Source organism: Leptodactylus fuscus, chromosome 4, assembly GCF_031893055.1.
Source record: "Leptodactylus fuscus isolate aLepFus1 chromosome 4, aLepFus1.hap2, whole genome shotgun sequence".
Classification (NCBI taxonomy): Eukaryota; Metazoa; Chordata; class Amphibia; order Anura; family Leptodactylidae; genus Leptodactylus; species Leptodactylus fuscus.
In genome coordinates this window covers 211453469-211480952 of record NC_134268.1, presented here as the reverse complement: position 1 = coordinate 211480952, position 27484 = coordinate 211453469, and the positions used below count along the sequence as shown (strand labels likewise).

At 43.4% G+C, this 27484-nt stretch overlaps 1 protein-coding gene across 1 annotated transcript; it reads right to left on the bottom strand.

Annotated features, from left to right (window-relative positions):
- Positions 1 to 1632: 1632 nt before the first annotated feature.
- On the bottom strand, positions 1633 to 4523 carry FZD1 (frizzled class receptor 1). Its single transcript, XM_075271729.1, has one exon. It carries the CDS (start codon positions 4382 to 4384, stop codon positions 2708 to 2710), a length of 1677 nt encoding a protein of 558 aa, XP_075127830.1. The 5' UTR covers positions 4385 to 4523; the 3' UTR covers positions 1633 to 2707.
- Positions 4524 to 27484: the final 22961 nt, after the last annotated feature.

Below are 27484 nucleotides of genomic sequence, written 5' to 3'. Positions count from 1 at the left end.
AAAAATTCTTAAACTTTTTGGACATATATCATATTGCATGCTGGAATGTTATTTTTTTTAAATAGTTTGTGTGCAACATAAAGATTCCAAATGACTATTGCACAGAATCTATGGGGGACAAGCTGTCAACTACTGTGATTTTTTTAAGCCTTGGGCATAGGATGAGAAATTCAGTAGAAACTGACAGCTCGACTTCCAAAGTGATCACTAGCCTAGTTTATTATACTGAGTCCTATGATGGACAGTTAACCTTTCTGTCAAGACCGGGGCCTCCTGAAAATCCCTTTAGCCTGAGGGGCATTGGTCCCCCATGGTCATGGTGGTGAAGATATTCTGACACGAGATCCAGACAGATCTGGTGACAACAAGACGCTGTGTACACACAAAGTGATGGCTAGAGGTAGCCTATGGGTCAGAGTCCTGAGTTTCAGGAGGTCAGGACTGATAAAGGAGACCTGACTCGCTAAAATAAGAGATAAGGGAGTCAATTTTTTATGAATTTTTTTTTTTGCATTTTTCTTTCATTATAATTTTTTTGCATTTTTTTTTACATTAAAGTGATTTTTTTTTTTTTACTTTATCAAACTGTGATGGTTTAGAATATATATATTATATAAATAATAATATAAATATATATATATATATATATATATATATATATATATATATTATAAATTCTGCTAAATAATATGTATAATTTTTGTTTATTTTAAGCATCTGGTTATGTCTTATCTCTATTATTATACCTTATTTTTTATTAATTTTTTTGGTGTGTATATATATATATAATATAATAATTATATATATAATATAATAAATACTCTCTCTCTATATATATATAAAATATTTAATATATATATATATATATATATATATATATATATATATATATATACACATATACACACACACACACACACACACATATATATAATATAGTTTTTCTTGGGGGGGTACACAACCCTATTGTCACCAGCAAGACACAAAAAGTAGTAACAAAATCAAAGTAGAACAACCAACATTTCTCCCCTAAAGTGAATTCTTTGCTGTTTCCAATGAATATTTCAATCCAAATTTATTTTTTTTATTTACTTTCCCTATCTGTCACATTATTCCCCACAAATCACTTCTATCCACGTGAAAGCTTTCCGACAAAAGAACGCACTCAGCACCAGTCCTCGATTCTGTATTTATTGCAAAGAAATTAAAAATGATATATGTATATATAAACTATTTTTTCTATAAATATAAATGATCTTTTGAAAGCAAACAAAAAAAAAAATACTATACTTTCAAAGGGAAAAAAAAAAAAAACACATTGCATTTTTTTGTGTGTGTGTTCAGGGCATGAAAATATACAAACAGGATAGTAAAAAATAGAAAAACAGAAATACTTATTGAAATTTTGGAGACCAATACAACACGTCATCATCTCTGTGCGATAATGGGAGGCAAAAAAAAAAAAAAGTCAAAAAGTTGAACAGTATCATCCTAAAGCATTATTTTCTTCTTTTTTTATTATTATTATTATTATTATTATAGAAAGCGAATATAAAACTGGTGAATTACCCCTAGCTCTAGGCAAAAAAAAAAAAAAAATGCAAATAAAATTGATCAACGTTTAGCTTACTTTAAAGAAAAAATTAAAAAAAAAAAAAAATAAAAAAAAAAATTCTATTGGCTTCCCTGTATAGTCTCAGCCGATTTAAAGCGCCCATTACAAGTTTTTCAACCACAAACAAAGCAAAATTGCATTCATTCCAGGGCAAATTTGCTCCACACCCTGTTGCCATTAACACTCTCCTAGGCAGGAAGGGAGAAGTCGAAATAATACATTATTTTAGGCCATTGTTATCAGGCTCGTCATTAACCCCCTGCGCAATTAATTAGGCTTGCAATGGCAATTATCGAGTTAAATCAATCCCTGGAATATTGCAAGCAGATTTGTAGCAGGGGTTGACAAGGTTAACAAAGGCGGGTCTAAGAGTGCCTTCAACAAAAGACTCAACTTCCAGACTGCAGTGAATGAATCAATAGGGAGAAGCCTTGGTTGGTTGGACTGATCCAGAACACAAGTGCTTATATGGAGATTTACCCCACCAAAAAAAAAAATCTGCTTCTCAACCTCCTTCCCTAAGTTCCCTAATACATAACCAAACCTTCAGCCACATACTTCGTAACCACTTCCACGACCAATCAACCGATATTACGTGACAAATTTTTCGAAGAACACAAAAAAAAACTCAAAAAATTAAAATACATTCAATAAACCGTTCACTGTCATTCCGAGCTGTTACCAACTTGTTACCCATGAAAAATTAAACAAAACCCATATCTGGTGAAGGCCAAAGGTCTCTCCACCGGTTGGGGGTAGTGAGCTGAGGCAGAGAGGTATCTTATTAAGCTAGATAAGAAGCTGCTTACAAGTGCTATCAAAGTCCTTAAAGACCCATCCCCCCCACCACAAAAATAAAGCATTTTTTTTTCCGTATTTTCTCCAAGTAGATGGCTTTGCAAAAGACAAGAAAAAAATGGTTCCCCAGCAGCCTCCGAGCCCACCAATAGTTAGAACATCCTACATTAAAAAAGGTATGATCTGTCGTCATTTAAATACAAAATATACTTACAAAATGTTACAGGTTTGTTATTTACAACAAAACATATACAGTGTACAAGTCAGGGGGGGAGGGGGGGTCGGCGTCGGGGGTCACACTGTCGTTTCTCCTTGTTTGCTGTTGGTGAGTCTCGTATAAAACTTTCTCCAGGAATTTAGAGTTTTGCCAGACCAGATCCAAAAACCAGAGGTTATTCCTACGATTAAGGTCATGAGATATTTGATCATGAAGACGGTAAAATCCGGCGTCATGGGCGGGTGGTTGGTGCTGGGGCATTGGACGGCGTAGGTCTTGCAACTTTGGCTCACCCAACTTTTCTCCCACTGTTCCCTAAAAGCCTGTTCGTAAAAATAACAAGCAATGACGATGGTGGCCGGGACGGTGTAGAGAACGCTGAAGATGCCTATCCTCACCATCAGCTTCTCCAATTTTTCAGTTTTGGTGCCATCGTGTTTCATAATGGTTCTGATCCTAAAGAGGGACACGAAACCGGCCAGGAGGAAAGAAGTGCCAATGAACAAGTAAACAAAAAGTGGGGCCAAGACAAATCCACGAAGGGCATCCACGTTGTTTATTCCAACAAAGCAAACCCCGCTGAGGATATCCCCGTCCACTTGCCCCACAGCCAAGATGGTGATGGTTTTGATGGCTGGCACTGCCCAAGCTGCCAAGTGGAAGTATTGAGAATTGGCTTCGATGGCTTCGTGCCCCCATTTCATGCCAGCTGCTAAGAACCAAGTGAGCGAGAGTATGACCCACCAGATGGAACTGGCCATGCTGAAGAAGTAAAGCATCATGAAGAGGAAGGTGCAGCCCTCTTTCTTGGTGCCCTGTACCACTGTCTTGTAGCCATCCTCCGAGAACCTCTCGTTGCACACTACTTTGTCTTCTAGCAGAAAGCCGGCAATGTAGGCTATAGCCACCATGGTGTAGCACCCAGAGAGGAAGATGATGGGTCTCTCCGGGTAGCTGAAGCGTTTCATGTCCACCAGATAGGTCAGGACGGTGAAGAGGGTGGACGCGCAGCAAAGTACGGACCATATCCCTATCCATATGCGGGAAAAGCGCAATTCCTCTGGAGCAAAATACATCAGCCCATGCACTTTACCAGTCTCGCAAGGGGCACCGCAGTCCTTCTCGCCCAAAAAATGGTAGTTGACATAAGCTGGTACCTTCAGCGCCCGAGGGCAGGTGAATTTGTCCCTGTGGGGGTATCTATGGTTCGGGTTGCTGGTCCACGAGACTGGTACAGCCGGGGTAGGGGTGCCTTTATCCGAGGTGTTCTGCCCCACACACAGCTCCCCTGCCCCATTGACTGGGAACTTCTCACAGCGTAGACTCTCCGGCCACTGGAAGCCAAACTTGTTCATGAGAGCCTCACAGCCCTGCCTGGCCCTCTCACACAGCGACCTGCATGGGGGCAGCGCCTGCTCCAGCACCGTGCAAACTGGAGCATACATGGAACACAGGAAGAACTTCAGCTCTGGAGAGCACTGAACCTTCACCAAGGGGTAGAACTGATGCACCTCCAGCCCAGCATCCTCCTGGTTGGTGTGCCCGAGCAGATTGGGCATGATAGTCTGATTGTAAGCAATATCCGTGCAGAGGGGGATGGAGATCGGCTGGCAGTAGCCATGGTCCGGGATAGAGATGCCTTTCTCTCCATTATACTGCGCCTCCACCGCCAGGCTGGCACACAGCAGCGCCAGCAGGCTGCAAAGTTTATTGGAGCCCCGCTGTGCCATGCTGCTGCCAGGATCCCTTGCCATCAGGGTTGGGTGGGTGCAGCATGAAGCCTGGGGGTCGCTGGCTGTGCTTGGCCGCGCGGGGTTGCCGTCGCTTCCCAGTCCGACTCCTTCTCAGTCGCTGCAGTCGGCAGAAGAGCGCAACTCACTCTGATACATTTGTATCAATCCTTCAACTCATCTGGGCCGTTTCCAGGCTCCCCGCTGCCTGCCTCTCCAGCGAGAGGGAGGAGCCTTGAAACCGATGCGAACTTGTCTGCTAAGTAAGGGATCCTCACACAACTGTGTCCTGACAGCTCGTCTGAAAGTTTGTCAGTCCTATAGCCTGGCCCCTAGCCTATAAAAATAGCAGCCTGACAGCCTGAGTGATGACAGCCACTCAGCAGAGCTGGCCCTTTAAATGGAGGCTACTGACTGATGGCTCTATAGGTGTACAGTGGCACTGCAACTCCCAAATAGCCAGTCCAATGTAAACCCCATTATGGATTGTTCATTATAGGGGATGTGGATACTGAGGGCCGATCCATAGGATCATTGGGGGTTCCAGATTCAGATCCTGCTGCGAGCTGTATACAAGGTATATGGTCAGATACACATCTGCTGCTATAGAAGTGGATGGGGGCAGGGCAGTATACAGAGCTGTGCCCTATAGCCGTGGTGCTTATAACCATATACCGTATATACAGTCTCCGGGGGTAAAATTCAAAGGTATATAGCTGGTCAGACCCTCGCCAATCAGCAATCTATTCTCTACCCTATGGACAGTTGTCTATTTTTGTTCCAAAACCTCTCAGTGGTCTGATGGATCGAACCACAATTCTGTCCTTCAGCTGTGTAAGGCTATATTCACACAAAGGAATTTGCCGCAGATTTCGCCCCCGAATCCAGAATCGTTTACAATGGGAGGAAGAGATCGTAGCAGGAAACGGAAAAAAGACGCGTCCTGCACCATCTTTTCGCCACGGGGTCCGCTGCTCGAGACTCCCGAATGAATGGGCCTAATCAGGAGCGGGATGCCGCCACGAAACGCACCAAAAATGGCATCCGCGGACAATGAAGAGGAATTCCGTGCGCACAGACCCTCACCGTCTCATAGACTTCTGGCCTCTAATATAATTCTACAAAGCAAACAAATAAGTGGTCTGTTCCGTCCTAAGAGTCTGTTCCAAAAACACCAAAATGGATCCCACGCCAGCAAACCTGGGTGATTTATAGGCGCAAGTTTCGGGCGCAGGCGTGCATACATATTAACCTTTTACAATGGGCTACGGATTCAACGGCGATTCTGCTTTAGAGCCAAAGCCAGGAGTGGATTGAGCATAAGGGAGAAGTCTAAGGACGTCCTCGATATTCCCCATTCCTTTTGTGGCCATTTTTGGCTTTGGCTCAAAAAACCGCATCAAAATCTGCGTTTGCACAACAGGGGGCCTCAGATTTGGAGGAAGAAGGGGCATCAAAATCTTCCCTGGAGCATAGTCTAAGGAAAGGGTCACATGGCAGAATTTTTGCAACAAATAGTGGAAAAAAGAAGTGAATAGAAGGAAATTTCCACGACAGAGTTCGCATGGCGGGTCCTGTGGTCTCAACCACATGAGCGAGTGGGCGGTCTGAGGGGGAGCCCAATGCTCTGTTGTATTCCAAGGATCAAGGAGCAATGGAGAATTCGGCACCAAAAGGAATAGCAATGTAGATTTTATGTTGCGAACAATGCACGGCGCATTTTGGCGCGTATAAGATTTCACCATGTGAACTCTCTCTAAATCCCACACGGGGTGGGAAAAAAATCCGCTGCAGATTTGGCTGAAACTGAGGGAAAACGGTGCACAAAAATCTAGCTGTTATCTGGAGATTTCATCTGGATTTTGCTGCCCACAGATTTAACCCTAGCTATACTGGAAAATGTCAAATTCGTGGTGAAAAATCCCACGCAAAAATAAAGGCAGCGAGTCACCACATTTTCATGTTTTATGTACATTTTTAAGAATTTTCTTTGCTTTTTTTTATTTCCATGTCGCTATCTATATTTAAAACATAAATTCTGCAATTTTTACTCTGGCCACTAAGCCTAACAATAGACTGATACTTTAGTATCAGGACGGCAGACTCCTCCTTTACATCACAGGCAGGATTACAATAGAAGATAACACCTCTATAGATAACACTACTGACTCAATCAGAGCTACTCTGTGCATTCTTACCCTAAACGTCTAGGCCGTCAGTTCGTCTCCTGCCATATTTCACGTCTCTTAGCAGATGAGTACGTCGCTTATTACTCACTCCCTGGCAGGCAGAGACATGCAGGATAGCAGCTGCCCGGGACTCTGCATAAATAATATTTCTATGATTTAGCGCTCAGACTGAAACAATAGTCAATCACTTATTACAATTAGGCTTTGTTCACTTGTTTTAAAATCTTTTGCTGCACTTTATGCAAAATCGGAGCAAAAATTTGCACCAAAATTGCAGGTGTGAATGAAGCCGGCAATCAGGGGTAAGCACAAACGCTGATTTATGGGGAAAAAAAAATTGGCTTAAACATCCCATAGAGAACATTTATAAGCAATGGTATCATGTTATAAGGGAGTTGTCCGGTTTATGATATCAACAAAGTGTTGGGGACCCCCTAGGTACTCCCATGGAGCAGATGGTTGAGGAGGACGTGACACTGCCTCCTATTCAATGTGTAACAAGTATAGCGCCATACATAGCAGAGAGGTAGTGCCTGGTATTGCAGCTCAGTCCCTTTTTACTCGAATGGGGCTGAGCTGATGTAAAGGTGCTTTCACAGTTGCATTGCTGTCGTCCGTTCTTCTGTTCCGTCATGGACTAAATGGACTAAATAGTAAAACGGATGTGTAATGATGGACCACTCCATTGACTATAATGGGGTCCATTGGGTATCCTTTTGTCATGCTTGTAGACAGATGTGAACATACCCCATAGCTACACAGTGGACAGAGCTATCTATTTTCGACTCAGTCCACTGTCCCTGCGTGTTGGACCCCTCCAATCTGGTATTGACCACCCCTGGAGACTGGTCCTCGGTATCAAATAGTTGGACAACCCCTTCAAAGTGGCCGCTTAAGAACTCTGTAATGCTCCATTTTCCCCTGTGGGGGCGCTGTAGAGGAATTGTTGGGTGTTAGATGACCTCTGACCCCGTATCCTATGGATGGGTGATCAATGGTGATTGTGGGATGAATTTTTGAGATGGTGCAAATTGGGTCAAATTTTTCAACTTGGCCCTTGGAACAAACCACTTGTCCTTTTTCCTACCAATGTTTGGGACAAATATGTTGCGCCTTTTATGAAGCCCTGAGAGTAGGTGTAAGATTGTCTCAAACCCTTCCAAATTTTGGCGCACGGGGTGTCATGGCACTTGGTGTTTCGGTCACCTCCCCCTATGAGAACGCGGCTGTTATTCTCTTTGAGGAATTCTGTCTGAGAAATTCCAGAATTAATCATATATGAAAGCAGCGGAGTTAATAGAACCTTATACGGCGTTGTTAGAGCCGGGCCCGGCCAGAGATACGAGCCCTCATCTATCCGTCTGCTGTGTGTCGCAACATTGAGATAAAAGCCGAGACCAAAAATCACTGTATAGAGAGGAAATGAAGAATCTTCCGTGGTCACAGAAGCCAATTCCCAACCCTTCCGCCCCTTTGATCCCTGTTGTGTATCTTGTTGAATTCGTTGCGATGGTTCTCGCCCCTTCTGATACATTGTAGATGTCTCGCCATAATATTGTGGGTAATCGTTACATTGTGAAGCCTTGGGGTATGTTGACATGGAGTATTTTTGCATGTTAGGATCACCGCCGATGCCACGTGGCCTCACACTCATTAACCCTATTGTATAAGGTTATCTAGGTGCGCACCTGATGTGGGTCCATGGGGGCTTGGAAGTAGAAGACTGCCTTAAAAACGGTCCCCAAATCCTCCATACGGATATCTAACGTACTCTTAGACAACGTCCACTAACTCGACCATATTAACTTTCCATAGACTATCAGTAACTACAGATCCACCATTATGGATGCTATACGGACCCATCTCTATGGCCCCATTTGTACGGGTCCGTGTGGTTGCTGTGAGCCATACACATTAATAAGGATTAGGCGCTATCCCTGTCTGTCTGGTCCTGTTATGTCCATGGATGAATCTCAGCCGCCCATTCCGTTTTTGAGGGTCCAACCACTAGGACCCCACTGATCACCATAACCAAGCACCTTGGTCTCCGGCTCCTCCCGGCTACTCAATCCCAGCTAGGACCCACCGATCTATAGTCAATGGGACTGATGGGAATTCAACAGTGTCCATAGACTTTGGATGCCATGGCAGGGCAAATGCCCAACTTCTTCCCCATCCAATCTCCTCCGAGCCGCCATCTTGTACCCGGGTTATTACCTTTCTTTCTTGCATTCTGGTGCAGAGACATGATCTCTAAAACTAGACGGGAGGGTTAATGGGTTAATGGCCAACCAAAAGAACAATTTGCGGAACAAGAAAAAATAAAATAAAGTTATATATTACATTTTTGATTATTTTAATTGGTCGTAACGATGATAAGTAACATCCAGTGACGGACTGATCCAATGGAGGATCCTCTGGTACTAAGGCCCCATGCACGGGACTGAGCGCTCCTGATGTGGGGCTGAGCTTGAATGCGTTTGGATGACGTTCGTAGTGACATCCCAGTGTCACCCAAGTGCATTATGGGATGCTTTCACGTCTATGGAGCTTCCAATGTATTCAGTTCTGATGACGCTGAGAAGGATATGACCTGCTCTAGAATCATCCATGTCGTTGGATTCAAGGATCCCTACATCATATTCTATCCTTCGTCATATTCGGGATTGCCGTCTATGAGCCAGCCTGTTGCCGATCCAGTCAAAGGCGATGTATGGCCAGATGTAGGCTCTGTATACTGTAGTGATGGTCCGGGGAGCTACAGCCTGATGTATACAGTGGATACAGGTTTCAGCACTTGGATCAACTGATGGGTGCGGGGTCTGCAACATCGGATCCTTTGGCATCCATCACCCTCGGCTCTTGGACAACCCCTTTAAATAGGATGGACCATCTGATCGCTAAGATGTAGAAAGATCCAGAAGACAGCAAGAGGGAACATACGGACTGAGCCGCCTCTTACGCCCATTCCCATAAATTGTAATTGCAAGCTGCTTCTTCTTAAAGGTTTTATAAAATATATGACCTATCCTTGGAATAGATCAATCTCAGCTTGGTGGGGGTCCGACGCCTTGCACCCCTACTGACCAGCTGTTTGAAGAGGCCATGCAGCTTCAGCTATCCTCTTCTTCGGGAAATGACATCACATCTGCAGCTCAGTCCCATTCAAATGAATGGGGCTGAGCTGCAATACCAAGCACAGCCACTATAAAATGTATGGCGCTGTGCTTGGTAAGCTGATCGTGGAGGTGCTGGTTGTCAGGCCCCACCAATCAGATATTGATTGATCTCTTTGTAGTGGGAGTTTCAGCTGCTACTTTTAACCTTTTACTGTACCCTGGGGTCATTTTTCGATAGGTGTATTACCCCTGTATAGGCCCATGGATCTAGAGACCCAACTCACTTCATCATGTGGGTAAGTAGACCGACAATCGGGCTGGAAAATTTGGTGTACCCCCTCTGACACTGACCATAGACTGTCAAAATTAGGCAAAAATAGACAAAAAAACCCCCCTCTATTAGGGTTAGGCACAATATAGCGCCCCCTACTGCGGCAAAAACTACCAAGTGTTATATGACGATGCTTTGTAATGTTGTAACGTTGCATGATTTTATTATGTAAAATTTCTATTTATCGCCCCAAAAATTTGTGGATAAAAATGCGCATTTGCCGAAAAATGGGGCAAATTTTACGTAAAAATCCGCCGCGGTGTTCTGGAGGCGTCACCGTCACACTCGGGTTGACGGCGTCTTCCACCTTGAGGCCTCACCCGCCGATTCTCACACAGTTCAGGTCCCTTTAAATTGCACTAAAAATAAAAGCCAAGTCAAAAAGTTCAAAAACTTTCGCTTAACCCATTCACCGCCGGTCTTGCAACTATGACTACGGATTGAAGGCTCAGGAGCGGCGACGCTGAGAAGATTTCCTTCCGTTCTGCTTCTGGTATAAGGCGCAGATTTCGGATACGTCCAGATAATTCCAGTCTCATGTCTCCGTCTTTCCTTATAGATCTCGTTACTTTGTGTTTTTTCCGTGTGACGGTAAAATGCAGACGCTCCCTTACAAGTTTAATCCTGGTTCTCGCGTTCCGGCCTGTGATTGGCTGAAGGAGGAGGCCGGGGAGGGCCCTAAATCTGGGGGCCGACTGAACACACTTTTTTTTTTTTTCTTTTTGGGAAAACAGGGAAGACAAGACTATATTAACCCTTGCAAGGAAGCCTTGTGGCGGAAGTGTCAGTATCATCTCTGAGAGCGGATCATCTGCTCGGGGGGGGAATATGTCACATGCAAATCTAAGGGTCTATTCACATGGCGCAGAAATTCCTGCTACTAAAAATCAGTTCCATTCGTCTGAGTGGGATTGTTTGGGCGGAAAGCACATGGATTACTGAAATCCGCCACGTGTGACTATAACCTGATGATCGAAGGGATCTATATGTTAAAGGGGTTAAAGGGGTGTAAAACAACAAAAAAAAAAGTCCTCCCCTCCCCAGTGTTCCATTGTACAGTTCCAATCCCTTTTCCCTTCCATGCTGTTACCGGCGGGCCGGACCGGTGACCTTAGGGAGGGACTTCACCGCTCCTTCTCCATCGACCACTGTGATTGGACACCGCCGTCATGTGAGCCTCTCCATTCTGGACCAACAAGTCCCATCCCAGGAGCGAAAGGGGATCGGGAATGTAAAACGGAGCACCCGGAATAGGTGAGTATGACTATGCTACATGTTTCACACCTACCCCGGCCACCCCCTGAGTTTGCTATAATTTCTGGACAACCCCTTTAATTAACATTGCCTTCATTGGGTATAGTGTCTTAAAGGGGTTTGTCTAGATTTATGCAAATGAGGCTTGGTCGTCCTATAATGAAAAGTCTGACCACATTCTAATATACTTTGTTTGATTTTGCCGCCATTGGCAAGATCTCTGCTTGTTGTCAGAGAACGGAAAATTACATATTTAGCGCTATAGGACCTGTCAAGACGTAGGGGCGTATTTAGTCGTGGAGCCAGTGAAGGGCGTCAGGCCGCCAGGCGGTGCGCCTGTGCCAGTTTGTAATTGGTATACATTTCCCTGATCATTTGGTCAATGACCAGCCCTCACCATGCAAGCTATTCGGAAACGTAAGGGGGGAATGTAACAATTTTATGGCATATAGGGGTGACTTTGTGCCACATATTTGGTGCAGGACCTGATACGTTCCCTGTTCTGTACCTGGCTTGAATGTTGGTGGAGGAGGGCGCGCTCAAATTTATTATAGCCAGTGATACCATAGCCCCATTGATATATTAGTCATGCCTTGTGCCCATGGGGCCCTAAATTTGCCCCCACATAAGAGATTGGGAATTTATCAATACATTTACCCAAATGTGTACCTTGGGCCAGAATTACTAAAAGGCTCCGGTGCTATATTTCAGGTTAAAGCACCCCAGACCTGGCCCGTATAGATTCTGCCCCTAGGGGCAATTTAGTGACTGATTTGCACCAGTTGATGCTACAAAGTTGCAAATCCTAGAACATTCCCTAGATGGATACAAATGGATGAATGGCCAGTGGACATTTATAATTGACAACGAATAAAGTTTATTCATATATTTTACGTTTCATCGACTTTCGCAGCGTTTCGCTCGGTAGTAAATGACTGAAGCCAGGAAAGCAGGCGAGTCTGAATGAAGCCGATGGTTAATCCCTCATTATGGGAGAAGAAAGCCGGGGAATAATGGAGGAGACGCGATTTTTGGATCAGTGTTTCTACATGTAGCGGGGTGGGGACCGATCTCGCGAGCTGAAATTACAAAGGTCTGTGGAGTCTGGAGGAGCCGGAACGTTCTGTAAACTTCTATGGTGTTAATGGTTATAATTTCTAGCATTTCCTTTCTTTGATTTTCCTTTTTTTTTGGTAAATTATAGTCCCGGCCGTTTACGTAGAATATCCGTCTCTGGTCTGGTGGGCGTCTGGAATGTCAGCCTTGGTTTCCTACAACTAAGGTGGAGTCCCCACCAAAATGTGTATGTTACATGAGCGTGAATAATGGCCGGGTCACCCCCAGTTTTTATATTAAGGACATCACATGGTTCACGTGAGCGTTATTGTGACGGTCCATTGTAACCTTGGTCGTATGAGGATAGCCTTACTGTGCGGAGAGGGGGAGGGGAGCTCACTGTCTCCATCATCTATGGTCATTGGTGTGATCCTGTGTTATCTCCCTCCATAACGGAGATAGGTCATGTTGTATTGTATCCTGCCCACTGATAATAGGATGACCCCTGGTCCGGCCTCCAGTGTACACAACATTATCTAACAAGTGACCCTGGGCAATGACTCAGTGCGACTCTCTCGTAACAATGAATTTATTCAATGTAACTACACAAAGGCACTATATATATATATATATATATACTTACCCCTACTACCGACATGCCACATCCCAGAAGTGGAGCCAATATTTAGGAGGAGACAGAGCCCACATCTCCACGAGCTGATCCATGTAACTAGTGGCATAACTAAAGTCTTGTGGGCCCGGGTGCAAACTTTTGCCCGGACCTCCTACCAAGAGCGAATTCTTGATAGTGGTGGTTATGGGCGCTGAAGCGATATCTCAGATACTTGAAAGGGATAAAGCTTTATTACCCACAACCACAGTTATCAAGAATATGGTGAGTGAGCAGAGCAGCGCCCGGCATGTTAACAATACTGGGGCGGTATTACAGGCAGCACAGTGTCTCCCACACAGTATTACGTGCTCCATAGTGGCCCCAAACAGTATTATTTGCTCCATACTGGCCCCCACACAGTATTACATGCTCCATAGTGGCCCCCACACAGTATTACATGCTCCATAGTGGCCCCCCCACACACAGTATTATGTGCTAACAGTGCCCACACCCCACCAAAGCCTGAACCTCCCATTCCCCCCCTCTTGTTCACACACAGCCTGCTCCCCATTCCCCCTCTTGTTCACATACAGCCTGTGCCTCCATTCCCCCTTCTTTCTCACACACAGCCTGCACCCCCATTCCCCCTTCTTTCTCACACACAGCCTGCACCCCCATTCCCCCTTCTTTCTCACACACAGCCTGCACCCCCATTCCCCCCCTCTTGTTCACACACAGCCTGCTCCCCATTCCCCCTCTTGTTCACATACAGCCTGTGCCTCCATTCCCCCTTCTTTCTCACACACAGCCTGCACCCCCATTCCCCCTTCTTTCTCACACACAGCCTGCACCCCCATTCCCCCTTCTTTCTCACACACAGCCTGCACCCCCATTCCCCCCCTCTTGTTCACACACAGCCTGCTCCCCCATTCCCCCCTCTTGCTCACACAGCCTGCTCCCCTATGTTCCCCTCTTGCTCACACACCCTGCACCCCTATGTTCCCCTCTTCCTCACACATGTTCTCTTCTTCCTTACCTTCCAGCAGCTTCCACACTGTCCTGTACAATCCAGAATAGCTGCGCCCACATAAGAGTCCGATCACATGATCATGTCTTCATCAAAGGTCCTTTATCCCACTAGGATTCAGCATCTACCACAGGAAGAGCCCCGGAGTAGATACCTAGCCCAGGACAGGTGAGTATAAGTATGTTTACACCTCTCCTGGGCTGACATTTAATGGAAAGGGGCCCAGTCAACCTAAAGTTGCAAGTGCCACTCTGTGCAACAGAGTTGCTTGTGGCCCTGCACACAGCAGTAGCCTTCGGCACCAGGTTGCGCCTGGATCAACTGATCAGTGCGAGTTAGGGGTGCTGAAACCCCACCAATCGAATATTGATGACCTGTCCTGGGAGCCAGATAACGCCTTTAATTCTTGATATTTAAGCTACAAAATAAGTATCACCAGCCAATAGAAAGCTGTGAAGGTTTTTTTTAATTCAGTAGGAAATTTTTAAAAACATCATCATTTATTTAATGCATTAAAACTTGATATTTGGAAAGACCACAGGCAATATATATATATATATATATATATATATATATATATATATATATATATATATATATATACACTAAGGGGTGGTACATGACTTTGAGTCCTCCTGTCACATCTGACGCCCTCGGGCCCTGCACTGAGCATAGCACACGTTGCTGCATTTGTAGCTTTCGCCTCTTCATATTATTTTATGATTTAGCTAGGACTTGGCGGACACGTTTGTCAGCTCGGAGGTGCCAGGGTTTGTACAACCGGCCAAAATATTTGTCTCTTAAAATAATACATTGTAGTAAGAGTCAAGCTTGTGTCCAGGCTAACCTTTATATTTAAAGGGATGGTCTGGTTTAGAGAACCAATTTTCATACATTATATTCTGAGGACTACTCTTCAGAATACCAATTTTTGGGGTCAGAGTGTAGCAGGGTTACTCAGTCTGGAGGACCTGTCTTGTCATATCCATGTCCTGCCTTACAACACTAGTGAATGGACTTTGTGTAATTCTTCATTTCTCCTGTGGTGGCGCTGCAGAGAAACAATCCACCTACAACCAGGTTTATTCATAGATCGCTCGAGATCACACTTTGTGATCACCTTCTGATAACTAGGGATAGCCCAAAGTATTGCAGTATTTTAGCTAATAATATATGGCTTAAAGGCGTTTTCCAGCCCCGGGTGTTTTTTTTCATACTGGTGACCTATCCAAAGATATTAGTGGAGGTTCGACACCTGGAATTTCTCTCGGTGGCAGAAACTTCTATAAGTAATAGTCTCAGAGCTGTATCTTTGTCCCCTGCCTAGTGGTGGTTCTGGGGTACTGCAGCCTATTACTTCAATAGGCAGAAACTTCCGTCACCGTGAGGAAGCCAGATCAGCCGATCGGTGTGGGGTCCAGGTGTCCGTCCCCCAATGATCCGCCACTAATCCATCAGTACAAAAACGACTCTGGGCGGAAAACCCCTTTAATTGTTTAATAAGTATGCTCCAAAATAAGCGGAGGAGTTGGTCGGAGCCCTGTGGGTGTTGTCTCTTCCTCCTTCTCCTTCGCTTGTCTCAAACTTTCCATAGCGCTCCGGCAAAATATTATTTTATTGTTAGGAAAGAAAAAGTGTCGGCTCTCCTGGAAATTCCTCGTAAAGACCAAAATGAAAGGTCGAGAAATCCCACAATAAACAGACGGCGAGCGGGAGAGATGACAAGTTAAGTGCAGCCCTGTGAAGAGTTAATAGTCGTGCCAGACGGGCATCTCGCACAGACGGCGTATTATTTTGTGTCTTCAGATCGTGCTTTCCTTGGCAAACAAGGGGCGGCTTTCTTGCGCCGCTTATTGAACCTTTCTGACGCTTCAGCGACCGTCTTGTATTTCAAAGTTCTTAGCGCTTCGCTTTGTAACAGGAAAGTCCGGGTAATGCGATATTCTCAGTAGCAGCAGCAGCAGCATCGCCATTAGGTGATAGGATATCAAAAAGAGGAGGAAAGCAGAACTTAAAGAGTTAAAGGGGTTGTGCGGGGATAGGGATTCGCTTACCTGGTCCCAGGATCCCTGATGATGGACCTATTACACATCTGTGAGATTGGGGATGGAAGGGGGTAGAGAGACCAAGGGGGCTGAACGCAGTCTCGGATCACATGACCCAGGGGTTGTGATGTCACCAGAACCCGCGGGTCCATCATCAGTCATCCCCAGGACCAGGTAAATACATTATTAACCCTTTTAAAGGGGATGTCCCATACTCACAATTGGTCACCTATCCTGTTCCTATTCAGAGGGTAGGTCATCAGTATCTGATCACTTGGGGTCCTGCCGATGGGAACCCTACTGGTCCCATCTCCCCCATATCAATAACACTCCGCTTAGGGGGGGTCGGCTAAAAAAAAAATAAATAAAAAAAAAATTAAAAAAAAAATAACGCTCCGCTTAGGCTGGATTCATGCCAGCGCCCGGTTTCCTTTTGGGGATTCTGTCCCCCATTCCGCTTAATAGCAGGAAGCAGGGCTTTTCTCTCCGCAGAAACCTGGAAACCCCATTATAGTCTATGGAGTCCGCTTCTTAAGCCGATTGGGTTTCCGTTTTTCGGGTCCCCAAGTGGACCTAAAGAACGGAAACCCAAGCACAGGGGTTAAAGGGATCCTATCATTTAAACTCAATTTTTTCTGCCTATCACGTAGGAATAGCCTTAAGAAAGGCTATTCTTCTCCTACCTTTAGATGTCTTCTCTGCACCGCCGTTCAGTATATAATCCGGTTTTCATCGGTATGTAAATGAGTTTTCTCGCAGCACTGGGGGTGGGCCCCAGTGCTCAAACAGCACTGGGGGTGTCCCCAATACTGCGAGGGAAATCTTCACGCGTCTGCTTCTAGGGGTTGGCTTCAATCTTCTAGGCCTCAGGCCTAGGGCAAAGCCGACTGCGCATGCAGGCCACAAGAAAATAGCCGCTTACAATACTGTGCAAGCGGCCATTTTCTTGTGGCCGGCGGCCATTTTCTTGTGGCCGGCGGGCATGCGCAGTCGGCTTTGCCCTAGGCCCGAGGCCTAGAAGTTTGAAGCCAACCCCCGGAAGCAGACGTGTGAAGACCCCGTTCCTGAAGAAGATGGAGGCGGCGCTGGAGATTTCTCTCGCAGCATTGGGAACACCCCCAGTGCTGCGAGAGAACTCATTTGCATACCGGTGAAAAACGGGATTTCTACAGAACGGCGGCCCGGAGAAAACATCTAAAGGTAGGAGAAGAATAGCCTTTCTTAAGGCTATTCCTACGTGATAGGCAGAAAAAATTGAGTTTAAATGATAGGATCCCTTTAAAGGGGTTGTCCAGGACTATGATACTCCGCTGTAGTGTGGCTATGTGACCAATGGGCATAAGGCCACCTCCTGAGGAGAGGAGGTGGAGCGCAGTTTCATAGTCCTGGACAACCCCTTTAATAACTATGAGAATGATCAAGATAGCCAAGTACAACACTGAGCTATGATCAGCTTCATTGACTCACATGCTTGACCACTACTCCATTCAAACAGGGACCGTGGGACCCCCATTCTCGTAGTCAGAAGAGGTCCCCAAGATAGGAACCTCAGCAATTTGTTGCTAGTCACCCATGCAAAGGAGACATGTTGTGATTGTGGACAACCCCTTTAATAATCCACATGTAGAATCTATTAGGACGGGTCTTATAGTCTAGCGCCATCTCATGACAGCACTCTTCCATAGCCTTGTACTGTCAGGGGGCGTTCCTTAATGCCTAGGGATGATGCTGAACAGTAAGGCCCGACCTTCTGACAGTGAAGGGATATCAGTGCTGAAACTAACGGCACCGATATCTCCGCACTGTCCTTTTCCAGCAGTATATAATACCGCCGATGCCGGAGGACGTGAAAGGTCCACATTAAGTGGAGCAACGCTTGTGCATTGGGAGCCTCAGTGGGGATCATAGTGCGGCCCAAAATTTTCAACAGGGCCCCTTACTCACCATTAGCCAATACATGGTGTCCTCCGAAGAGGGTCTTTTGGGTCATCAATGGAAACTCCTTTAATGTAGGGCATTAGGTGTACGAGCAGTCCCATGTAAAAGCGCGGCCGGCCTCCGTCTTTGTTCTGTACATCAGAGGGATAATGTATGACAAGCATAAAGGCGGCATTGCTGAATGATGTGGGATGTATATCTGGGGGTGACCTCTGTACTACACAGGCTATAACAAGGGCTTTCTAGTACACGACTTGTTGGGTTGTGATCGGCGTCGGAGTGCAGCGCTTTTAACCTCGGCTCATCAGAATTCATTGAACACATTACATTAATCAGACGTTTCAATCGTTACGTTTTGTGCCAATTTGTCTTCTTTCTTTTTATATGAAGTGATAAAAAAGCATCGAGCGGCGACGGCTTTGAGAGCGTGAAGTGCCTGCAGTGAGCTAACAGGAGACAATTCTGCAAAGGGTTCCCATTGGCTTCGTTGTGTCACACCGACCTCTATATACTGCCGAGTTATACAGAGGTGGCCATACATCTCCAGGGCCTGTCCTCCTAACCCTGCCATAGACATGGCCGAGTGTCCATGTCTTCTGAATGGCCGAGTGTCCATGTCTCCTGAATGGCCGAGTGTGCATGTCTTCTGAATGGCCGAGTGTGCATGTCTTCTGAATGGCTGAGTGTGCATGTCTTCTTAATGGCCGAGTGTGCATGTCTTCTGAATGGGAAGAGGATGCAGGTTGTTGGCTTACCTACTTTGAGAACAAAGGATCTCCATGTTGAAATTCTGCATACCCTATCCTTACTTCCCTGCATCATCTGTCGGGGGACACTCCGGACACCCCCTTAAAGAGGTTATGCCAAAAACTACATTGGGATAGAGGATAATTTGCTGATCCTTGGGGGTCTGACTGCTGTGTTCACCTACAAGACCACACCATACCTCCCAACCGTCCTGATTTCCGTGGGACATTCACGATTTGGGTGACGTGTCCCGCCGTCCCGGTTGGAGGGAGGAATGTCCCGATTTCAACTCAGATCTGCGTCCAGAGGACGCAGATCTGAGTTGAACACATATGCGGCTGAAGCAAGGAGCTGACACAGGTAAGCTCCTTGCTTCGCCGCTGCCGCCGGCTACTGGCTTGTAGACGTGATGTGATGACGCACATCGCATCTACAACTGTGCGCCAGTGAGAGAGAGAGAGAGGCGCGGAGAGAGCAGCGGGGGAGCGAGGAGAAGGTAAGTGTAATATGGAGGTGGAACATGAAACTGGGGGCAGATGAAGGAGAGGACGGCATGACACTGGGGGCAGAGATGTGGGGCCATGAATCTGGGGGCAGAGATGGAGAGGACATGAATCTGGGGGCAGAGATGGAGGGGACATGAATCTGGGGGCAGAGATGGAGAGGACATGAATCTGGGGGCAGAGATGGAGGGACATGAATCTGGGGGCAGAGATGGAGGGACATGAATCTGGGGGCAGAGATGGAGGGGACATGAATCTGGGGGCAGAGATGGAGGGACATGACTCTGGGGGCAGAGATGGAGAGGACATGAATCTGGGGGCAGAGATGGAGGGACATGAATCTGGGGGCAGAGATGGAGAGGACATGAATCTGGGGGCAGAGATGGAGGGGACATGAATCTGGGGGCAGAGATGGGGGGACATGAATCTGGGGGCAGAGATGTAGAGACATGACTCTGGGGGCAGAGATGGAGGGGACATGAATCTGGGGGCAGAGATGTGGAGACATGACTCTGGGGCAGAGATGGAGGGGACATGAATCTGGGGGCAGAGATGGAGGGACATGAATCTGGGGGCAGAGATGGGGGACATGAATCTGGGGGCAGAGATGGAGGGGACATGAATCTGGGGGCAGAGATGGAGGGGACATGAATCTGGGGGCAGAGATGAGGGGACATGAATCTGGGGGCAGAGATGGAGGGGACATGAATCTTGGGGCAGAGATGGGGGGACATGAAACTGGGGGCAGAGATGGGGGGACATGAATCTGGGGGCAGAGATGGAGGGGACATGAATCTGGGGGCAGAGATGTGGAGACATGAATCTGGGGGCAGAGATGGAGGGGACATGAATCTGGGGACAAAGATGGAGGGACATGAATCTGGGGGCAGAGATGGAGGGGACATGAATCTGGTGGCAGAGATGGGGGACATGAATCTGGGGGCAGAGATGGGGGACATGAATCTGGGGGCAGAGATGGAGGGGACATGAATCTGGGGGCAGAGATGGAGGGGACATGAATCTGGGGGCAGAGATGGAGAGGACATGAAACTGGGGCAGAGATGGAGAGGACATGAATCTGGGGGCAGAGATGTGGGGACATGAATCTGGGGGCAGAGATGGAGGGGACATGAAACTGGGGGAGAGATAGAGGGGGACATATAATTTATGGGTGACTGTAGGAGGATTATACTGTGTGCGGACACATGAAAAATTAACGAGTGGGCGGAGTCCACACAAAAGTGCTACGCGAGCCCCACATTTTGTCCCTCTTTTGGTTCTTCAAAAGTTGGGAGGTATGCCACACGGCCATATCTCTATAGTAGCGCAGAATGTATACACTGCCTTCGTACGATGGATCTGAGTGCGATTCTCCGAGAACAGCCATATTGCTAAAGTTTTGGAAAAATCTATTTGCTGATGTTAATGGACACCACTAATGGCAGCGCCTATGGCCAACCCAGAGCGCCAACACCGCAGGAAAATACCAACGTCTCAAGTCTTCAATATAACAAAGTGAATGGTTTAGGACGAGGGATAGAAAGTCTCTATCTATCTATCTCTCTTATCTATCTATCTATCTATCTATCTATCTATCTATCTATCTATCTATCTATCTCCTATCTATCTATCTATCTCCTATCTATCTATCTATCTATCTATCTATCTATCTATCTATCTATCTATCTATCTATCTATCTATCTCTCTTATCTATCTATCTATCTATCTATCTATCTATCTATCTATCTCCTATCTATCTATCTATCATCTATCTATCTCTCTATCTATCTATCTATCTATCTATCTATCTATCTATCTATCTATCTATCTATCTCCTATCTATCTATCTATCTATCTATTAATCTATCTATCTATCTCCTATCTATCTATCTCCTATCTATCTATCTATCTATCTATCTATCTATCTATCTATCATCTATCTATCTATCTATCTATCTATCTATCTATCTATTATCTATCTATCTATCTCCTATCTATCTATCTATCTATCTATCTATCTATCTATCTATCTATCTATCTATCTATCTATCTATTCATCCATCCATCCATGTACATTTCTCCTGTTCTTCTGGTGACGTGGTGTGCGCACCACAATAGATGCCCCGGGCGAGCGTCTGTCTCTTTGGAGTGACACTATTAGAGGTAAACCTCCCTGTTAATGGAGGAGAAATGATGGGAAGATTGGAAACACTTGTGCAAGGAGTTGAGAGATTGACACAAATGTTCTAAGTGAGCGAGCAGCAGGGAGTTGTCGTCTCCTCCTCCCATCTTGTCTGTGCAGCCATTTTGCACCCTGGGGGACATTGGCCAAAGGAGGTAAAACAAGAGACAGAAAATGATGAATGATGAGTATCAGAGAGCGCGCTGTTTATGTGGCGACCATGGGGTATTAACGGAAAGGTAACTTCTACAGACTCCATATTGATTGATTTTTTTCTGATATAAATGGAGTATAAGACACGCATCTAATACGATAGATACAGAAAAAAAATATATTTCGTATATACCTATGTATGTGGCCACCTCTCCGTTCACAGCGGCTGTAAGATGGGGGTTTTGTAACCCCCATTGTGACATAGGTTCAGGAACTAAATCTTACACAGCTCTCCATTATGCAAGGAATGTTAAAATTATTTTATTAATTCTATTTTTATTTATTTTTTGTATATTTTTAAGAATTTTCTACTTTTTTTTTTTTTAAATGACTATATTCTGCAATTTTCACTCTGACCATAAAGCCTAATAATAATACTTCCCAATTCTGCAGAAATTATCTTTGCAGCAGTCACCTCATTTACATCACAGTATTACAATAGAAGATAACACCCCTGAGCCATCATTACCGACCATAGATGATGTCACAGCTTATCTCCTCCCCCTCCCTACACTGAGCATGCCTAGAAAACGTCGGACTATTGCTGCCTAATGGCCATAGGACTGCTGTAAAGCAGATCACTAAATGCTGTTAACAGAGCAGAGGGCAAAATGGCCGCCCCCCATAGTCAGGGACAGGAAATAGAGTAAAAAATCTACAATCAGAAAGTGAAAACAGATTTTAAAAAATTGGTGACGCATTCCCTTTAAGTGAGTCGGGCGCTTTCCCACAATGCCTTGTCTCACCAGCCCTATACCCCTATGTCTGCTGGAGCGCTAACACATGTCGTCATATCAATCTGGTGGCCGCATTCCTTCCCTACTGGTCCGCACATTCCCTCTGTCACCAGGACAGTAAAGATGATTAATATCATGAAACGTGATCCTCGCTGGCAAATTTCATCTCGCCCCACGGGTGTCGTGTGAACGCAGCTTCAAGGGACAGTCCCATGTGGTTCCAAAACATAGTGGTTCTAAATTTGAGGTGTTTTGACCCTACGAGGCCACCACTAGTGCAAGGCCCCGAATATACAACACCCCGGACCTCCGCCATTAGGAAACGTGAAATAAGGGGAAATTAAAAGGATAATCTGGTTTTATTTTCAGATTGTAGATTTTTTAATTCTATTTTCTGTCCATGGTTATGGGGGCGGCCATCTTGTCTGAGCTTTTCCTCTGCTCTGTGAACTGCATTTAGGGATCTGCTTTACAGCACAGTCATGGCCATAGGTAGCCATAGACTGGAGCAGACTCATTAAAGTCTAGGGGACAGATTTATTGCAGGGAGGGGGGGAGATAAGCTGTGACATCATCTATTGTCAGTAGTGATGTAATGATGGCTTAGTGGTGTTATCTATAGAGGTGTTATCTTCTATTGTAATACTGTCTGTGATGTAAATGAGGCGACCGCTGCAAAAAAAGCTATTTTGCAAATATCAGCCTATTAATAGGTTTAGTGGTCAGAGGGAAAATTGCAGGATATAGTATAATATTAAAATTATTTAAAAAATATGTTTAACATAAAAGCTTTAAACATAGGTCATTAATTGAAGATCATTAGTGATCAGACAGTCAAGATCTCTGCGGATCAGCAGCTCCATGAGCGCTGATTCCACTTCACAGGCCACGTGATGTCATGTTCATCGGTCACATGACTTGTTCTTATCTCAGTCCCACTCAAGTGAATGGGCTGAGCTGCAATACCAAGCACAACTCTTGGGAAATGCATAATGCTGGGCGCCCCCAGGTGTCAGAACTGCCCAGGGACAGCCCAAGTTTTAAATTTTAGAGCCAAATCCCTTTTCCGAGTACATTAGCTTGGCAGGATTTTTCCAAAAAATTCAGGTCAGTCGCCAACTATGTAATAATTGGCATCCATTATATTTATCGAGTATCTGAGAAAAAATTTTTTAAGCTGCCAGCAACACCTAATAAACTTGTTCCTGATATTACAGATTAATAAATCTGTCAGTTGCATCTAGAATCACAGAAAGAGATTTCATTCCAAAGTTATTTAAAAAAAAAAAAAAAAATCAGGAAGGGGGGCGCTATTGCATTGATCTCTATGGAATATAAAGAAGTGGTGAAAAATGGTACTGCAAGTAAAACGGTCAACTGAAATGATATTTGTAGGAGATATATGGACAAAAATGGCCGACGTTTCCATTTCATCAGCGAATAAAGTTCTAGAGCACTTAGCGTTACGTGACATCGGCATTTTTGTAAGAAGACATAGACTCCCTTTAAGTACCCATTTAGTTTATGCAAGTATTTTTCACTTACATAGCTTAATGTCCTAATGCATTGAATAGTAGATAGCTGATACTGTTCCGTGCCCTTGACCCATTTCACCCTACCCCTCCGTGCACAGATTCCTTCTTTGTATCTGGCATTATTAAAAAGCTTGCAGGAAACCTAAGTCCGTCGTATTTCGGTGGTATGCGGCATGTCACGGAACACCTTCAATTAAAAGAGCGGCATTCCTCCTTCTAGGATAAATACACTGTATACAGTTACTTTATCATCCTAATGTCTGCAGTCATCTGACTCGCCGTCCGTCTATCTGTTCTATCATGTACTTTCTTTCAATGACTTCATTCTCTTCCCACACACATGATGACTGACTCCAGCTCAAATGACATTCCTTCAATGCAACTGCTTTGTAGAACAGGAGGATCCAGTTACCTTCCAATACAGGCACAAGTGTTTGTTTTCTATCCTGACAACTGCTCCGGTCGATTTTTTTTTTTTGGTATTTGATGAACATTCCTTTTACCCTTAAGAGGCTACACAATAAAAAACAGACATAACATAAAAAATATCAATTAGAACTCATTAATGAAAATACTTCTGTGTCTAGATGTGGCCGATACATGACTTTAATAGCGCCCCCTGCTGTTCTATTGATTGACACTCAGAACCTCCACCATAAGTGTAACGTGCTGGTCAGAAGACATCATATCCAGTTGCTGGCTGGTCAGGTGAGAAGGATTATTTGGTCACCCTTTTACAAAAAAGATATGGGTGGTGGGACTGAGCTACTGAGCATGTGCGACCATAAATACTGAATACATTAGCTGGATATTCTAAAAGGATATTTGAAGAAAACTCGGTGGTGCTGAAACTAAGTATGTAGAAGCAATGTCTTGGCAAAGGAGATAAGTTATAAAAAATTCTAATAAAGTCTTGTTATGCTTCTGTCATTTAAAACTTTTTAAGGGTTCTAATACTACTCCTATGTACAATTATATAACTACTATAATACTGCTCCTATGTACAAGAATATAACTACTATAATACTACCTCCTATGTACAAGAATATAACTACTATAATACTGCTCCTATGTACAAGAATATAACTACTATAATACTACCTCCTATGTACAAGAATATAACTACTATAATACTGCTCCTATGTACAAGAATATAACTACTATAATACTGCTCCTATGTACAAGAATATAACTACTATAATACTGCTCCTATGTACAAGAATATAACTACTATAATACTGCTCCTATGTACAAGAATATAACTACTATAATACTGCTCCTATGTACAAGAATATAACTACTATAATACTGCTCCTATGTACAAGAATATAACTACTATAATACTACTCCTATGTACAAGAATATAACTACTATAATACTACGCCTATGTACAAGAATATAACTACTATAATATTGCTCCTATGTACAAGAATATAACTACTATAATACTACTCCTATGTACAAGAATATAACTACTATAATACTACTCCTATGTACAAGAATATAACTACTATACTACTACCTCCTATGTACAAGAATATAACTACTATAATACTGCTCCTATGTACAAGAATATAACTACTATAATACTACGCCTATGTACAAGAATATAACTACTATAATATTGCTCCTATGTACAAGAATATAACTACTATAATACTACGCCTATGTACAAGAATATAACTACTATAATATTACTCCTATGTACAAGAATATAACTACTATAATACTACTCCTATGTACAAGAATATAACTACTATGATACTACGCCTATGTACAAGAATATAACTACTATAATATTGCTCCTATGTACAAGAATATAACTACTATAATACTACTCCTATGTACAAGAATATAACTACTATAATACTGCTCCTATGTACAAGAATATAACTACTATAATACTGCTCCTATGTACAAGAATATAACTACTATAATACTGCTCCTATGTACAAGAATATAACTACTATAATACTACTCCTATGTACAAGAATATAACTACTATAATACTGCTCCTATGTACAAGAATATAACTACTATAATACTACTCCTATGTACAAGAATATAACTACTATAATACTACTCCTATGTACAAGAAAATATCGACTATAATACTGCTCCTATGTACAAGAATATAACTACTATAATACTACTCCTATGTACAAGAATATAACTATTATAATACTGCTCCTATGTACAAGAATATAACTACTATAATACTACCTCCTATGCACAAGAATATAACTACTATAATACTGCTCCTATGTACAAGAATATAACTACTATAATACTACCTCCTATGTACAAGAATATAACTACTATAATACTACTCCTATGTACAAGAATATAACTACTATAATACTGCTCCTATGTACAAGAATATAACTACTATAATACTACCTCCTATGTACAAGAATATAACTGCTATAATACTGCTCCTATGTACAAGAATATAACTACTATAATACTACTCCTATGTACAAGAATATAACTACTATAATACTACCTCCTATGCACAAGAATATAAATGCTATAATACTACCTCCTATGTACAAGAATATAACTACTATAATACTACTCCTATCTACAAGAATATAACTACTATAATACTACTCCTATGTACAAGAATATATCTACTATAATACTACCTCCTATGCACAAGAATATAAATGCTATAATACTACCTCCTATGTACAAGAATATAACTACTATAATACTACTCCTATCTACAAGAATATAACTACTATAATACTACCTCCTATGTACAAGAATATAACTGCTATAATACTGCTCCTATGTACAAGAATATAACTACTATAATACTACTCCTATGTACAAGAATATAACTACTATAATACTACCTCCTATGCACAAGAATATAACTACTATAATACTGCTTCTATGTACAAGAATATAACTACTATAATACTGCTCCTATGTACAATTATATAACTACAATAATACTGCTCCTATGTACAAGAATATAACTACTATAATACTGCTCCTATGTACAAGAATATAACTACTATAATACTACTCCTATATACAAGAATATAACTACTGTAATACTGCTCCTATGTACAAGAATATATCTACTATAATACTACCTCCTATGTACAAGAATATAACTACTATACTACTACCTCCTATGTACAAGAATATAACTACTATAATACTACCTCCTATATACAAGAATATAACTGCTATAATACTGCTCCTATGTACAAGAATATAACTACTATAATACTGCTCCTATGTACAAGAATATAACTACTATAATACTACTCCTATGTACAAGAATATAACTACTATAATACTACTCCTATATACAAGAATATAACTACTGTAATACTGCTCCTATGTACAAGAATATATCTACTATAATACTACCTCCTATGTACAAGAATATAACTACTATACTGCTACCTCCTATGTACAAGAATATAACTACTATAATACTACCTCCTATATACAAGAATATAACTGCTATAATACTGCTCCTATGTACAAGAATATAACTACTATAATACTACCTCCTATGTACAATTATATAACTACTGTAATACTACTCCTATGTACAAGAATATAACTACTATAATACTGCTCCTATGTACAAGAATATAACTACTATAAT